Source organism: Cibotium barometz, chromosome 49, assembly GCF_041138505.1.
Source record: "Cibotium barometz isolate CiBa-2024 chromosome 49, ASM4113850v1, whole genome shotgun sequence".
NCBI classification, from domain to species: Eukaryota; Viridiplantae; Streptophyta; class Polypodiopsida; order Cyatheales; family Cibotiaceae; genus Cibotium; species Cibotium barometz.
The window spans coordinates 21,091,160-21,106,846 of NC_141094.1; the positions used below are offsets into that span (position 1 = coordinate 21,091,160).

A 15,687-nucleotide genomic window follows, 5' to 3' on the forward strand; every position below is an offset into this window, starting at 1 on the left:
CCTCACTTGTCTAAATTGGAAAGAGTGCAACACATTAAGACCTACAACACGAGCAAGAAACAGAATTTAGTCAGCGCAATATGCTTAAAGACTTATGGAGGTAGGGACATCGTCCTCTATCATCATCGCTATCCTCATCAATTGGATGCTTCTTACAGCTCTGCAAGGTACTTCATAGTTCATTTAGTTATGCACATGCCATCTTCAAATCCTACTAGTTCCAATATGTAACAAGTTATTCTTACTGCTTGAGCATAGCTGTATTGGATTCTTCTCTCCATGTAGGTGACATGGGTTGGCATTTGCCTTTCCCACTCGTCCATCTTCTTCTTTATGTAGGCATCTTCTCGCTCATTCTTTGCCATGCCACCCTTGTTCTCACAAAGATCCCATGCCATTTCCGCTTTGCTTACTACGCCCTTGTGGTACTTCTTTTGTGCATTTTTTTTTATCTTGAGCCCAATGTTCATGAAATGCGTTCGACATTGTGTGTTAACCCTATTTGGTACAGGAATATTTGGTCTCTCATTTGCCTTAGGCCTCCCGATTTTGTGCTTTAGAATTTCAATGCCCTTAATTTGGTGGTCATCCTCAAGATGATGTAACATTTGAATCCTCTTCTCGTAATTTATGTTTTTTTTTGGACAATCTTCAAAAACACGACATTGATGGACCACCTTTCCATTTTTAAGCATTACTTCCTCAAAGTAGGTGTTGCCCTAATGGTAAGTCAACGACATTGATGGACCACCTTTCCATTTTTAAGCATTACTTCCTCAAAGTAGGTGTTGCCCTAATGATAAGTTAACGAGTGTTTCTCAAGACAAATATATTATTTTGTTATTTCCCATGGGGTCCAAAGATTCAATTTTAATTTTTTATTTATTAAATATACTCTTGTCTTTTAAAGTCATTGGCCATTAGTTTCAAATTTTCATTCATGTATGGAATCTTAGTCATTCATGAACGACAGTGAGCAATATAATAAACAAGGATGTAAAATCATAAAAAATACTTGGTGACTCTAAAACAACCATATGATGTGCCCTACCTGTGATTCACGCCCAGGTGCAGTTGTAGTAAACAACACAAGTTGTAGATTATTTACCGGATGGCAAGTTACTTCTTCCCCCCTCGCTCTTAGCTCCTCGAGCGACTGCCGTATAGTCTGGGTTGCTCTCCCTCTTCCTCTTGTCATCTATTGGCCCTTGGCCCTCGTCTGCCACTTTCTTCCCTAGTCCGCTAGTCAAAATGCACCGGCTATGCCAATTCTTCGTAGAAAAATGTGCAGATGTGTGTTGGGGCTATGGTGATGGTTGGGGGCACGAATGGGCTCAGGGTGCAGGCACAGGCTTAGAGTGTAGGCATGGGCTCAAGGCTATGGCTGACCTCCTCTGGCTATGGGGGTGACGGCCTCAGGAAACGGGCGAAGCAAGGCTATGGGATGGGCTCAGGGCTATGATGTGGGCAAAGCAGTATGGCACGGGCTCAAGGCTATGGCATGGGTAAAGTAGTATAGCGTGGGCTTAGGGCTATGGCACGGGCAAAGTAGTAGGACTATGGTGCAGGGCACAAGGCTATGGCATAGGCGCGGGCTATGGGGGGCGGGTGAAGCAAGGCTATGGGGCAGGTGGCCCCAGGGTTCTGGAGTGGGGGGAGTAGGTAGGCATCTTGGGCTATGGCAAACTGGATGGCGCTACCCTGATGATGAACGACGTGCATGTTGAGGAAAGCCATGCCAGTTGTATGTTGCATACCGCCATTTAGTTTAATCATGGGAATAATCTAGATTAAGATCTGGCGGACCGCCTAATTCTAGTCACCTGAGATTACCTAGCCACCCACGATCGTCGATGATCATCCAATCCACCTGCCTCTGCCGGCGGTGACCTTCGCCGACCATCGTGGATCGGCCATCCTACCCCAATCCCCCTCTACACCATCGATCCCACTACCCCCTCCCATGTCAAATAAAGCTGAGGGGGGAGTTGGTGAGCTACCATGTGGCCAAGTGAGGCTCGACCATGTGGCTGCTCACTTGTAAGATTTTAAAGATTCGGCTTTGCATCCTTGCTGGTCCTTAACAAGAATCTTTTTCTTTGGGTGCAGCCACCAACACAGGTTGGTGCTCAAAAAGAGAAGGCTTGGGGCACCCTCTTTGTGCTCTCACACATGGCGCCACCTTATACACAAGGTTCACCTCGTCCTTGGCACAAGCTTCACCTCATCCTTGACTCGCCTCATCCTTGACTGGGTCCTTTTAACCTTTGCTTAGTCCTAGATTGAGTGCTTGTCAATGGTTGTTTCCTCTAAGTTTGAACGTCTCCATGTAGACACTTGGATGCAAGTTTCTTAGATGATGAGGATGGACATAGCATTTTTTGATTGAAAGTGGCCATATTATTTTGGTTAACAATTATGTTCCATTCCAATCAAGGATGATTTTTTGATAGGCTAGGTCACCTTTTAAAATGATGGGTTTAGTAGAAATAGTGCTTGTTTTTTCACACTTTATCATATATAAGGGCTGCTCTATGAGTTTATCCTCTTCTCTAACCCACCATAGGACTAGAAGCCTATGTCAACTTTGACTTGCTAAGTGTGAGAGATGGGTACATCCAATTCAGCACCTTGAACATGGTCACGTGAATGGAGGAGAATCCAAGAGGAGAACAACTGCTAACCTAGTGTAGGAGAGGCTTAAGTCTCTAGAAAATCAAGAGTTCCTGGGGACTAGAAGCCTATGTCAACTTTGACTTGCTAAGTGTGAGAGATGGGTACATCCAATTCAGCACCTTGAACATGGTCACGTGAATGGAGGAGAATCCAAGAGGAGAACAACTGCTAACCTAGTGTAGGAGAGGCTTAAGTCTCTAGAAAATCAAGAGTTCCTGGGGATAAGCGAGAGTAAGTAAGTGTTATCTCCAAAAGAGTGCAAAAGGGCATGAGAGTGACTCCCCATAGCCGAAGAAGGATAACTTGAAAGATTAAAAATAGGGAGGAAGACATAGTTATTGGGTATTGTATTGTCTTCCTCCAAGGAGGAGATGGTTCTAAAGCTACTCACCAAGCACAAGGAAGCTCAGATTGACCCCCTAAATCTGCCAAAGAAGTTGGCTGAGTATTCGAATCATGTCACTTATGGTGTGAGCATGCCAAATCATCAATTAAAGGAGAGCTATCCATAGTCCGCAATAGCCCATCCTATTGTATTTCCTCAAAATTTATCCAAAGACCAGGAAAAGAACCTAACCTCTTGGAGATTAGTGAAGAAAAAATAGAGATTGGAACGTCAGAAGTAGGATTGGATCCATTATGTATACGATCTATTCCATGGTCTCTTTAGTGATGACATGAGAGTCCCACTCTTATGTCATCACCAAGGGCCACCATCCATCCACATTTTGTATACAATTATAGGCCTAAAGCATTGCCCAAGTGATAGTGTTTGTGCTCCACACTGTCTATCTACTTTATTGTCCTCTCAAGCCACATACCTATTGGCACATTGCTTTAAGGGAGCCTAAGCTTATGGAAGGATGGATGGAAGACTAAGAGTAGGAATGAAGGAACAACCACCAGTGTACTCCTTAGACCATAAGTCTAAAGCTGAAGAACCAACTTGCATAAGAAAATAAACCTAAGAGGATTCCCAAAGTGCTAGTGAACAAGTTTAGTTAGAATGACACTATGAATGTGACACTACCAGTAGTCATGTACAATGGACTTCAAGTTAACAATCTTAGATGGAGGCGTTAGTGTCAACATATTATCACTAAGAAATGAGGAAAATCTCCCATGAGAAAAAAACCTAAGAGGATTTCCAAAGTGCTTGTCAACAAGGTTAGGGTAATAATATGAACACGGCAATCTTCAATGGAAGTATTGGTGTAAGCATAATCACTAAGAAATGCTAGGAGAAATGAAGAAAACCTCCCATATATGACATATCTAAGATGGAGGTATTGGTGTCAGCATAATCACTAAGAAATGCTCGAAGATATAGAGGAAACCTCCCATGGATGACACAAGCTTAGTAGTAAAGCTAGCTAATGGTACCACAGCAAAGCCTATGAGACTTTCATGAGATATCAAAATTATGAAATTTGGCATAAATTTTTGTAATTCCTTTGTGGTGATGAACTTTTCCGAGTATCCCAAATCCTATGGTTGCATTCTAGGATGTCCTAGGATGCCCCCACATGAGAGAAGTTTGATTGGTGGTCCATGACTAGGATACGAACCAAATGTATATGTAAAAGAGGGACCATACTCTACAGGTTAACTAGTAAACATGGAAGATCCACCCCATGAGTCTCCATTATCAGAATATTTCATCACACAACTACAAGATCCACTGCGGTGCCACACTTATAATAAGTTGTTGGAAGATAAATGTGAAAGTATGGAATTTGCACCTCTTTCAAAGCCAAAAGACTCTTAAGAATCGGATGCATATTATGGCAACCATGGATATTCTTCCAAAGAAGACATGCACAATTTTCCACCATGGTTTATGAATTGATTTGCCACATGTAAGAAAGCTTTTACAATCCTTCATTTGAACCCTACACATCTCACACACATTGTTCTTACACATTTATTTAGAAGTGTGTGAGAGTACCCTACACATCTCACGCACATTGTTCTTACACATTTATTTAGAAGTGTGTGAGAGTACCCTTGGCATTGGAGGAGAGGCCAAGGGGCAGTGTGTCTTGAACTTTTTATACCCTACACATCTCACACACATTGTTCTTACACATTTATTTAGAAGTGTGTGAGAGTACCCTTGGCATTGGAGGAGAGGCCAAGGGGGAGTGTGTCTTGAACTTTTTATGCCGTAAAGCAATACGGAAGGGATCTAGGTACAAGGTGGTAAAGACATGGCCTCAACCATTGCCTCAAATTAAAACTTGGTAAGGGGTGAGAAGTGCTTGGTCGGGAGATTGGCAAGCATTGATGCGCTCTTGGGTGGGGATAACTCTAGAATCTAAGAAGGTGAAGCTCATGCTAGTATGCTCTTAAGTACCTACATGACCTTATGGGTTAGAAGATGTGGGTTAACGTCCATGGCATAGCCGGGTGATAGTACAAAAGTAGGATCCACTAGGCTCATAGGAGGTGTTACAATTTGGCTCATTCTAGGCATTCTTACTTTGGATGTCCCGACTTGCGCCATAGGTCTTTGTATCCTTTTATGTTCATCAATGATCCTATGTATGCAATCATAGATGCCCTACAATTTTTCCTCCTCTATTGTGGACCCAAATATTGATTGGAAAATCTCTTCCCAACTAACATCATAACCTTAGCCTGTACCAAAATCCACAAGAGTCTCTGTTAATGCATCATAAGAAGACATTGATCCAAGATTTGCAAGCCTAGCACTATCCTCGAGGTAGATGCAATGTTATTGCTTGTGTTGAGACTGTCAGGCAATACTTGTGTAATCCTGGCTTAGGACTTGTTTTGGACATACTGAGCTATTTAGGCTACTAATCGTTGTAGTGCCACTTGTTTTTGCAAAGTCTCTTCTTCCTTTACTCTAGCAGCTTGGATTAATGCCTCTATTGCCTGCACTTCTTCTAATGTTCTACCATTAAGCATAAGCACTTGTGCGAGGGGTGGTTCGATAGTGACAGTTGCAACAAAGAACTTTAAATACCCAATAGGAATCTAGAGAGAGATAATGTTGACCTAGAAAGAGAAAGTCATGTGTTGATAATTGATGATCCCATAGACTTAAGTTTAAGGAAAGTTTAAGCTTAAAAGGAAATTTTATGAATCCATATCATTATGGAAATGATAGGAGTCTAACTCAATGACCAATAAAATCTTAGATAGTTTAAAATGCTCTATAAATTCAGTATAAAAATTAACATAAGCATTTGTGCTAAGTTCATCTTAAGGTTAGACGAAATTTCCTAAGAATAAGAATAACCTTATGTGAGGGAAAGACCATTAGGAGATTAAAAAGAAGTCTTGACAAGTTTGGGACTACCCCGATGAATCTCATGAATCCAAACTTTACCTAAAAAGTTTTAAATCTTATCATCAAGAATATAATTATGACATTGGATAAAGACCTTAGAATAAGAACTAGAATATGATCTTTTTAATAGTACTTAGGGCTTAATTGAAAATACATCTAGGAGATCTATGGCTTTAGAGGAAATGTCTTAGGATTGATTAAGGGCTATAGTTGGAAATGACCCTTAAAGACCTAGTGCCTATGGGTTAAGGGAATAATAAATTCAAGAATTTGAATGTTTATTCAAAGGACCAAGAAGGCTCGAACAATGACTTGTCAGTTTGGGAAACACATTCGAAGATTTGATGGCATGGTTGCTTGATCATGTTTGATACCTATTTGGACAATGTTTGTTGAAATACTATTTGCTATAGAGCTTGTGAAGGTACCACACAAGTTGATGTGATATCGGTGCATAGATGTCATCCGAGTGGTGAATCCTATTGTGAAGATGGTTGTCTAAGACCTTGACCCATCTCTGCAAACATGGGTGGTGCGCTCTTGACATGCCTAGTGTGAGGACAAAGGAGGCTTCTGAGTGCCATTAGGCTAGGCAGGGTTTGGGCTAGATACACGCATCGATCTCTAGACTCTGGTGCGATTATGACCCATAGTGTTCGTGCCTCAGGAACGGTATGGCCAACCATACGCGTGACTTCTTTTCACGTACAAAAACAAGGATACATACAAGAATTAAAGAGCTGCACTCATCTTTAGCCACACATGACACGGTGTCCAATGTCATCAAATTAATTAATCATATCTCATAGCGAGAGGACTCATGGAAAATTTTTTTTGGGGACCAATATTATATATATATTATTGCAAAAAAACAAAGAAACTTTACATTACATTGTTCTAACCCCACCATAGTCACCCAATAACAGCAAATTTAGCAATCTCTATTAAGCAAGCTACAAACCAACTCCCAAATATCATCCTCAGAAACAAAAGATGACTCTTCCCAAGAAATTTGGTACCCTAGCAAAATGCAAGCTTCAACCATAGCTTCAGTAGAGGGGAGCCATCAGAGAAGCATGTAAGTAATCTAGCTTATTCAGCGGCCCAACCTTCTTACTATGATAAATTTATCGGTTTCGGACGACTGGAATTGTTCCCTCCTGACTTGGGTGTGTCCGCCCACAATGTTGCCCGTGTAAAAGCTATGCTCTAACAAGCCGCTCATAATAGTCTCTCAGGCCTGTGCTGAGCTGTGTTGCAATGGAAGCGAAGGAAGCGGAAACAGCGCGTTCTCGTTATGGCACCACGATGGAGAAGTGCGACAAGATGATCGATCATTCCCTCGCAAACAGTAAGTACACACACCTTCTGTTGTGAAAGTTTTGCTTGATGTGAAAACTGTTGCAAAAGGGGTAGCTGTAAAGGGGATTTGAGACGAAGAACATGGGGGAGCTCCAACTTTTCCCTTGGACCAAAGGCCAAGATGGGTTGTGGATGACCCAAAATAGGCTAGAAATTAACATTGCGTTTGTTTTAGATCTCATTGGTAAAGCCATTGTTGCATTAAAAAAATTCAAATGAAATGCTGCGATTTAACATGTTGGAAATGAAGAGGAGTATTTCCTAATTTTTTAGGCCTTGTTTCGGTGCCGGAAATCTTTGTAGAATTCTTATGCTAGGTGGATGTTGAAGAACTGTGCTGGTTGTTGATGCTGTGTGGATACCCAGAAAAGTGTCGGGTTGAGTATTAAAGTTTATAAAAATAAAATCCTTATCTTAGGTTTTATAACCTAGAACACATTCAATAATGCAAATTGGGCGTAAAGCAAACATGGTGCGTGGATGAAAGATACACGGTTGCTGCATAGAGCAAAAACGGAAGCATGAGTTGCCAAAAAGGCCTTTGACTTGTGAGTGGAAGCTAGGGAAGAAGATGCTTGCACAGCTGTAGGTTCACCAGTGTAAATCCCAACCTTCAGCAAAGGGCTACTCCCTTGAAGTACCACCCAACCATGTATGGCATCTCCTTGCATGACTCAAGCTCCCAATGGGGCCTTTCCACGATTAGTTCCTATCACATGCTAGGCTACCCACCCTTGCCAATAGTTGCTATGCGGGGAATAAATCCTCTTAGACTTAAACCCCTTTTGGACCTTTTATTTTAACACTTAGATGAATGCCTTTGGGAGTCTCGCAAACCTTTCCTCTTCACATTGGCCATCTCAATCATTGGCTTAGCCCCCTATTTATGCACCTGTCCTTAGGGTAATCCTGCCAATGTAGGACATGTAACAGATGACTGCTCCATACATGGTTGCTGTTACTATGCTAACCATGGGTTGTAAGTGTGTTCTGAATAAATGAGCTACTCTCTGTTAGCACTTTCATCCCCAGTTTCTGCTCTGTATGGTGCCCATTTGGTCCCCTTTTGCATGGCCCTTGCTTGTGGGCTGGCCACCCCTTTTTTAGTATTTTTCTAGGATTTTTCCCAGCCATTCTGGCATTTTTCTAGGGAGCCATGTCCAACAGCTCCAGTCGGCCTGTTTCTATGCTCCAGTCGGCCAGCTCTTCCCCACTATAAATAGTGGGTGCTGGCCTCTCATTTTTCATAGAGTCTTGTACTTATTTGCTCCCTCACTTATGAGACTATCACTGTCTCTTGCTTGGGACTGTTTTGGTTCAGTATATTCAGCATAGTTTGCTCCATATCTCTCTCTCTCTTGCACTCTCTGTTCAGCACATTCTAGTGCCACTCTGCTTCCGCTCTGTGCACTCTTTCATGGTATCATCGCTCTAGGTTTAGCAACCTTTCTGCTGCCCCAGATTCAGCCCTGTTTTCAGCACTTCTCCTCTGCGTTTTCTTCCAGATCCATAGCTTTTTTGCTGCTGCGTTTTCTGGACAGCACTCTGCTGGTCGGTTCCTCTTCAGATTGGCTTCACCGATTCAGCCGTCTGGCTCTTGGAGATCAGCGTTTCTTTGCCCACTTGGAGATTGGACTGCAGGCGGCCTGTTTTCTACAGGACAGCACTTCTTCATTGCTGCGTTTTCCTCTCCAGTGGTTCTTTCCCTTTGCAGAGGGGGCTTGTGGTGTTGCAGGCTTTGGTGGCACACTTGGTACCTGTGGAGGACACCTTTTCTTCAGAGATTGTGCATTTCTTGAGATTGAGCAATCCCGAGCAAGAGACAAACTAGTCTCATAAGTGAAGGATACAAAAGGTAAGAGTGTGTCAACACATGAACCACACATCAATGAATGAATAGGGGAGAGGCCAGCCCACCTATTTATAGGTAAGGTGGGTCTAGCCGACTGGGCCATAGGAGCTGGCCGACTGGAGCAGGCTCATCGGAACTGGGAAGAATCCAGGAAAAAAAGGGAAAAAAAATACGGGTGGCCAACCCACAACCAAGGGCCATAAAAGGGATCAAATATGGGCAAATACATGGGCAGAATATGGGGATGAATATGCTAACATAAGGGTAACAGCTGGGTACAATGATAGAGCCAAGCGATAGATGAGGTAATGTAGAGAGAGAGAGAGAGAGAGAGAGAGAGAGAGAGAGAGAGAGAGAGCGTCTACTAAAGACCCAATGGGTCTATGAGACCAAATAATGTCCATGGCATATCTCATCATGGAATGGAAAATAAAATAGAAACAAAAACATAGCTATTTCACTGGGGTGATACAAAACTGTCCATCATGGAATACGAGGATCATAGAAACATGAGAAAGAAAGAAAGAAAGTTATATTAATGTCTTCAAAAGACCCAATGTGTCACGTCCACCCTGCACTGGGGTACATAGTGACACACTGGCATGATCATCAGTGCAGCATTTGTACAGAAGTAGCACCTTTTTTAGGAATATTTGTTGTATGCCGTGACCCAATTGTGAGCCCTCAGTTGAGGGACAGTCAGGCACATGCTACGTAGATGAGTCTTTGAGGCTTAGAGGCTAGTCAGGTATTAGTCCTCTTAACCGACTTGGAGAATGTATTAGTTTAAGCATGTAGGTTCAACCTTAGCATTAGGTTTGCATTTAGGAGCATATAGTTAGATCATTGGGGTGATCTAATGTAGGATTTACACTCCTCGAACCAATGAAGTGATCGGAAGGGTTTCTGGTTCTCTTTTATCTAGCGGCCATGGCATGGCCAAAGCCCATAAAGAGACTCATCGAAGCCATTTGTGGGCTTGGGTTGTCACCACTTCTCTGGCAGACGTCTGAAATGATGTCATGATTGAATACATGTGGAAGGGCTCCATGGAAGTATTGGTATCCTGGTGTGAGTTCCTGGCATGATTTATGAACTCATGGAAGGGTGGTAACCTTGGTGAGTGACTGGACTCATGGAAGGGTTGGTGAGTACTTTTTGGTCCTGTGTGGACGGCGCTTGTGAACGGGCTAGTTGGATGTAGAAGATGTAAGTTAGGAGATTTCATCCACTATGTTTGTGCACCAGCATATGTATGTGAGTTGCCATAGTTGTCACGGTACGAATATACGATACCGTATGGTAATTTTTGGTACGATATGAAATTTTCGGATAGCGTACGATAAAATACAGTTTTTATTTTTTACACTTACAACCTATGAAGCTTCAAGCTTGAATGTGAGGGAAGGTTGGGAGGGGAGGAGTCTACAGTGCTTGAGGAACCAGAACATGGATACGTGTCTCTCCCAGTTTGATCTCTCGATTGTCTCCAAAAAAGAACCTGGATGGGTAATGCAATACCAAAGGTCTCCCAGTGTAGCGTTTATGACTAAGGGACCGTCCTTGCACAAATACGAGCAATGCATCTAGGGTGATAGGTTTAGGGACTCCTCTCTAGATCAAAAATGGCCATGTCCAAATCTTCTCCCTCGTACATAACTTGAGAATCTAACTATCTAGCCTACCTATACCAGGGATCTCCAAGTGGCGTAGCAAGATTCTCTCATCCTACCAATCAAGTGTAAACTACCTGTCTACCTCGCCAGATTTTTTGGGTCTCTCAACAACCCCATATGGAATACTGAGTGGACACGAAAGTTGCGAAGTATTGCGAGCATTTGGGATCTTCGTTAAGCAGTGTTTCTCTATTTTTTTAAAGCATTTGGAATTTTTTTTTTTGGGGGGGGGGGGGGGACCTCGTATCGTACGATACCGTACGGTATCGTACCGTACGAACCCATTCGTACCGGTACGAGAAACAACTATGTGAGTTGCACATGCATGGATGACTTGTTTTTGATGCCTGGACATTGCTTGGTATTTTGCCTGTGAATGTCCACGGGCACCGGGGACGCCTGGACAACCCGTGGATACGCGTGTGCACACCTGTTTGGGACTCATATGGTTTCCTTATGTGTTTTAAAGGTGGTAAGTGTGCACACCTGTTTGGGACTCATATGGTTTCCTTAACCCAATTTATTCATTGTTTCATGTTACTAAGGTTTATTGGGTGCAGGGTTTACATTCACTTAAAGTGTGGCCGGACACGCTTATAATTTTATAAGTGAGTTCACATCAAAGTCGACTATTTTTAATGAACCAAGGCCAATTATGAGAGATGGGCACTTGGGCACTTCCAAAAAGCTCCACGAGTTGCTATTCTAGCTGTGGGAGGGCCAAAGTGGGCAAGCCCTGACTTGTAGAGCACTCATCTGGAAGTCGTGGGCTGTTAGGAGCTGTTTGGACAGGAAAAACAGCAAGTTTACTCATATGCATGAGCTACAGGTGGAATACATGCGAAGCACAAGGGTCCCAAGTCTGGCTGGCTGCTATTTCTCTCTCTACGAGGCAGGCCGACTGCATCTACAGGGCTGCAGGCTGATAGATTTGGTTCCAGAAGCTTGCGCATGGCTGTTGGGACTGTTTTTGGGCTCTTTGCTGAGAATAGGGCTTGGACGGAGTGAGCAGAGTCTCTACAGGAGCTGGCCGACTGTTGTAAGGGCCATTATTGGTTGTTTTACAGGTTTGCAGGAGGTTTCTCGCGACGAAACTTGAGCAAACATGTCCCTAGACAAGTACCAGGCTTGGGGATGTAATCTGGTGGAATCTGTGGGTGGCCAGTGAGCCAAAACCATGGCTGGTTACTGTTTTGCAGGTTTGGGACAGCACTTTGTTAGAGGGTTGGTGACCACTCTATCAAAGTACAGGAGTGGTTGGTGATCGTTCTACCCTGGTTGGTGATCGAGGGTGTTCCACAAGAGCGGTTGGTGACCGAGGGTGTTGCAACAGGAGTGGTTGGTGACCGCTCGACCTTGGTTGGTGACCGAGGAGTTGCAGGTAATGTGTTTACCTATGTTTTCACAGTTGGATAAATCTGGTGTGTGTCGGCTGGATGAGTGTACTCTCCGGGCACCCGCACCTTGTGCATATAAATACTTCTGTTGGTAATAAAGATACCTCAGGGGCATAGTAGTTAGGAAACACGTTTCCTACAGGGAAGGAAACGTTTCCACGTTTCCTTGTAGGAAACGCGTTTTTTTCAAGCAAAATTTTTGACTTTTTTTTTTTGTGTGCCCCAAATCTAACGTTGAAATCTATGCGACTCTTTTGATAAAGTTTTTTCCGGTTTCCGTGTGCCGCTTTCCCTCATCAAGGCTGATTTATTTTGTATTGTTTATGGGCATTGGACCATGACTGTTGATTCATCATGATTCATGTGACATGAACACTTCAAACTTATAAGTTTTAACCTATGAAGTGTCATGTATGGGTTTTTTTTTTTTTTTTGGAATGATGAATGATTGGAGCATGGATCATGGATCATGGATAGTGGACCATGGTCTTTGAATCATGATCATTTGACATTGATGATGGATGATTATATGGTTTTTGTTATTTGTGATTCAAAGACTGTAGGCTTCAAATTGATGTTTCCATGTATTCTATGCATTTAGTGTTATTTTTATATATTTTATACAGTATATATTTGAAATTTTGTACATGCAAAAACCTATAGGTAGGAAACTTGTAGGAAACTTTGGGCTGATTTTACGAAACCTGTTTGAAACTTTTAGGAAACCCGTTTCAAATAACCCCCTGACTACTATGCTCAGGGGGGGCTGGCCCGACTTCAGCCCCTAGTGCTGTGTCATGTGCAAGTTGGTTTATGTTTGCAGGATGTATATGCTCATGTAATGTTTCATAATGATGGTAATCATGTATATGCCAGGAATGGTTGATGTATGTATGTTGTTTTGGTAGTGAATTGGTTCCGTATACACGTGCCTGTTTGTGACAGTGGTATCAGAGCATTGGTTTCTTTCTTTGCTTGAGAAGACGATTTTGGGCGTACGGAAAGCTGTTTGCTGAGCACACAGATTGTGAAACATGAGCATGCAAGTAGGGTCTGGTGAGCATGCAAGTAGGGTCTGGTGAGCATTCAGATGCACAGCGGTCTGCTAAATCCGCATATTCGGACCAAGCCAATGTACTTTTAGAGCTAGAGGCTCTCAAGCGTAAGTTAGACGCTATCGTGAGGAGACACGGTCTCTCAAGAATGACCTTGATGTGCGAAGGGTTTTGAATGAAAAGAAGGATTCAGGTGACGATGCAGCCTTTGAGGCCATAGCAGCAGAGATGGGATATGAAGATCCTAGAGAGCTGGCGATATCTTATTTGAAAGGCAAAAAGGATGTATTTGGTGATGCAGGTACAAAAAGGACTCCCCGCATGGAAGCACATGCAGATTCCAGTACATCAAGAGATGTAGATCCTCGTTAGCGTTATGCATCTTCACGCCGAGAGCGTTCTTCAAGTGAAGATTCTCACCACTCCAGGAGCGTGTCTCGAGTCCGTGGGAAGAGACCCAGGCATGAGTCTCCTAAGCTTAGACATGAGGCTAGAGACATGTCTCGTTCCAAAAAGAAAAGCCGAGAGTTCAAGTCAGGAGACAAAGATGTGAAGTTTTAGAACTTCTATGGCAAGATGGATACTACGAAGGCGCTTGCTTTTGTGAGAGTTTGAAATTGCTTTTTGCAATGAAGATTTCTCCGAGAAGTCTAAACTCAGGCATGTGGGTATGCATCTCAAAGAGACAGCTAGTGATTGGTGGATGGCCAAGCTTTTGGATGCTGCCCGCACATGGGGATGACTTTAAAATTTAGTTTTATGCTCAATTCTTGCCTCCAAACTTTGCCAAGAATGTACGCAAAGAGTGGGATTGGTTGAAGCAGGATGAAGGGGAGACAGTGCATACATATATAGCTAAGTACTGGAAGGTACTGCTGAAAGTTTCTCGCTTTATGTCTCTTTCTAATGGGGAGAAGAAACGGAAGTTTGAATTAGGTTTGCACCCCATCATTCAAGAGAGCTTACAGGTGTACCCAAATCAGATTCTTCAGTAGTTGATAAACTCGGCACTCATAGCTGAAAATTTGCATATGAAGTGGGTTAAAAACAAGTCAAATTCAGATTCATTTAAGGGTAAGAGACGGGCTGGTTATTGTTGAAATATACAAGTGAATAGGGTGTGTGCGATTCAATGTTTGGTCAAATCTTGTGTTTCTTGGCTTAATCCTCTACTAGACTAATTGCTATTGATGGCTTTGAAAGGAGTTGAGCTCATTTGAACTCTAAGGTCTCAGATCTGGACTTCTCGCATACTCTATTTTTTGCACATAAAATAGAGGATTATTTTGCTAATCAGTGATTAATCAGTACTAATTACTGTATTTTGGTGTAATTGAGGGTTCAAATTAACCACTGGGTATCTGATACAGATCCCTATAACTTGAGATTGCAATTCGGAGATGGTTTGATACTCTAACTGTCACCATTTGGCCACCGTGCTTTCTTATCATGTATGTACATTGGACTGGTGTCCATGGCAGTTGTTTATGTCGGGGATTGATGCCACTCATGTGATACTGCAGACTTGGTTTTCCGTTGGGACTTGTGCCTCTGTGTACATGCCTGGAAATGCTTGGTGGATTGGTGTTCCATTGGGTCTGGTACCTTGTGTACTTGCCTGGAGCACGTCTATTTTGGTATAGTCTCATGAACGGGGATTGTCCATACCAGTGGTGCATTGCATAGCATCTTTATGTGCTTGCTTGCAATTGAAATTGTATGCTGTTTTCATGCTTGCTTGACCAATGTGTAGTTTCGGGTAAGGGGACGTCCGCCCGCGAACCGTGCGTGTGAAACTGTCTGCTAACATGGTTATGTGGCATGTGACAGGTGGTATTGGTCATAAACTTGGCGTTAGGAGTTAGCACTAATTTATAAGTGAGTGTGTACACACTTCATTAAGTTTTGGGCGACCAAAACTCACTTATAAATTATGACCAGCCCGGTGTTCACACACACTGATGTCCCGAGGTGGACATAACCCAATGTCCACTGCCCAGACCTTATCCCCTTTGTACAAAGGGAGTAACCAGCCATGTGTCCACTCTAGCTTGCTCCACAAAGCACCTGCCTGCCACCTACACTGGACAACTCACCACCTCACTCCTCTTCCTCTCTCTAGAGTTTGGCGCCTCTTTCATGAGGGCTGTTGTGTAGGCATATGCTCACTTGTGGTAGTGCTATGTGTGAACAGGGCTTAACCAAGGACACTTTTTCCCATGTGGTTTTTTCCCTTGGACATCAAGTGTGAAAGGACACTAACATATAATATTTTGTACTTCTATATTATATGGATGTGGCACACACCACACTTTTGGCTCTCTCTCTCTCTCTCTCTCTCTCTCTCTCT

The 15,687-nt window shown here is 43.0% G+C and overlaps 1 protein-coding gene across 2 annotated transcripts in view; it reads left to right on the plus strand.

Annotated features, from left to right (window-relative positions):
• The first annotated feature begins 7,054 nt into the window (after nt 1–7,054).
• LOC147610389 (Ku70-binding family protein) overlaps nt 7,055–15,687 on the plus strand; it is a 94,732-nt gene continuing 86,099 nt past the window's right edge. Inside the window, exons 1-2 of one of the 2 annotated variants that reach the window (XM_086786349.1) lie at nt 7,055–7,073; nt 7,234–7,346. In XM_086786349.1, coding sequence (XP_086642475.1) covers nt 7,072–7,073; nt 7,234–7,346 — 115 coding nt within the window. In that variant the 5' untranslated portion in view covers nt 7,055–7,071. Of the gene's footprint in view, nt 7,074–7,225; nt 7,347–15,687 lie in introns of both variants that reach the window. The other variant, XM_086786350.1, reaches the window with a different exon arrangement.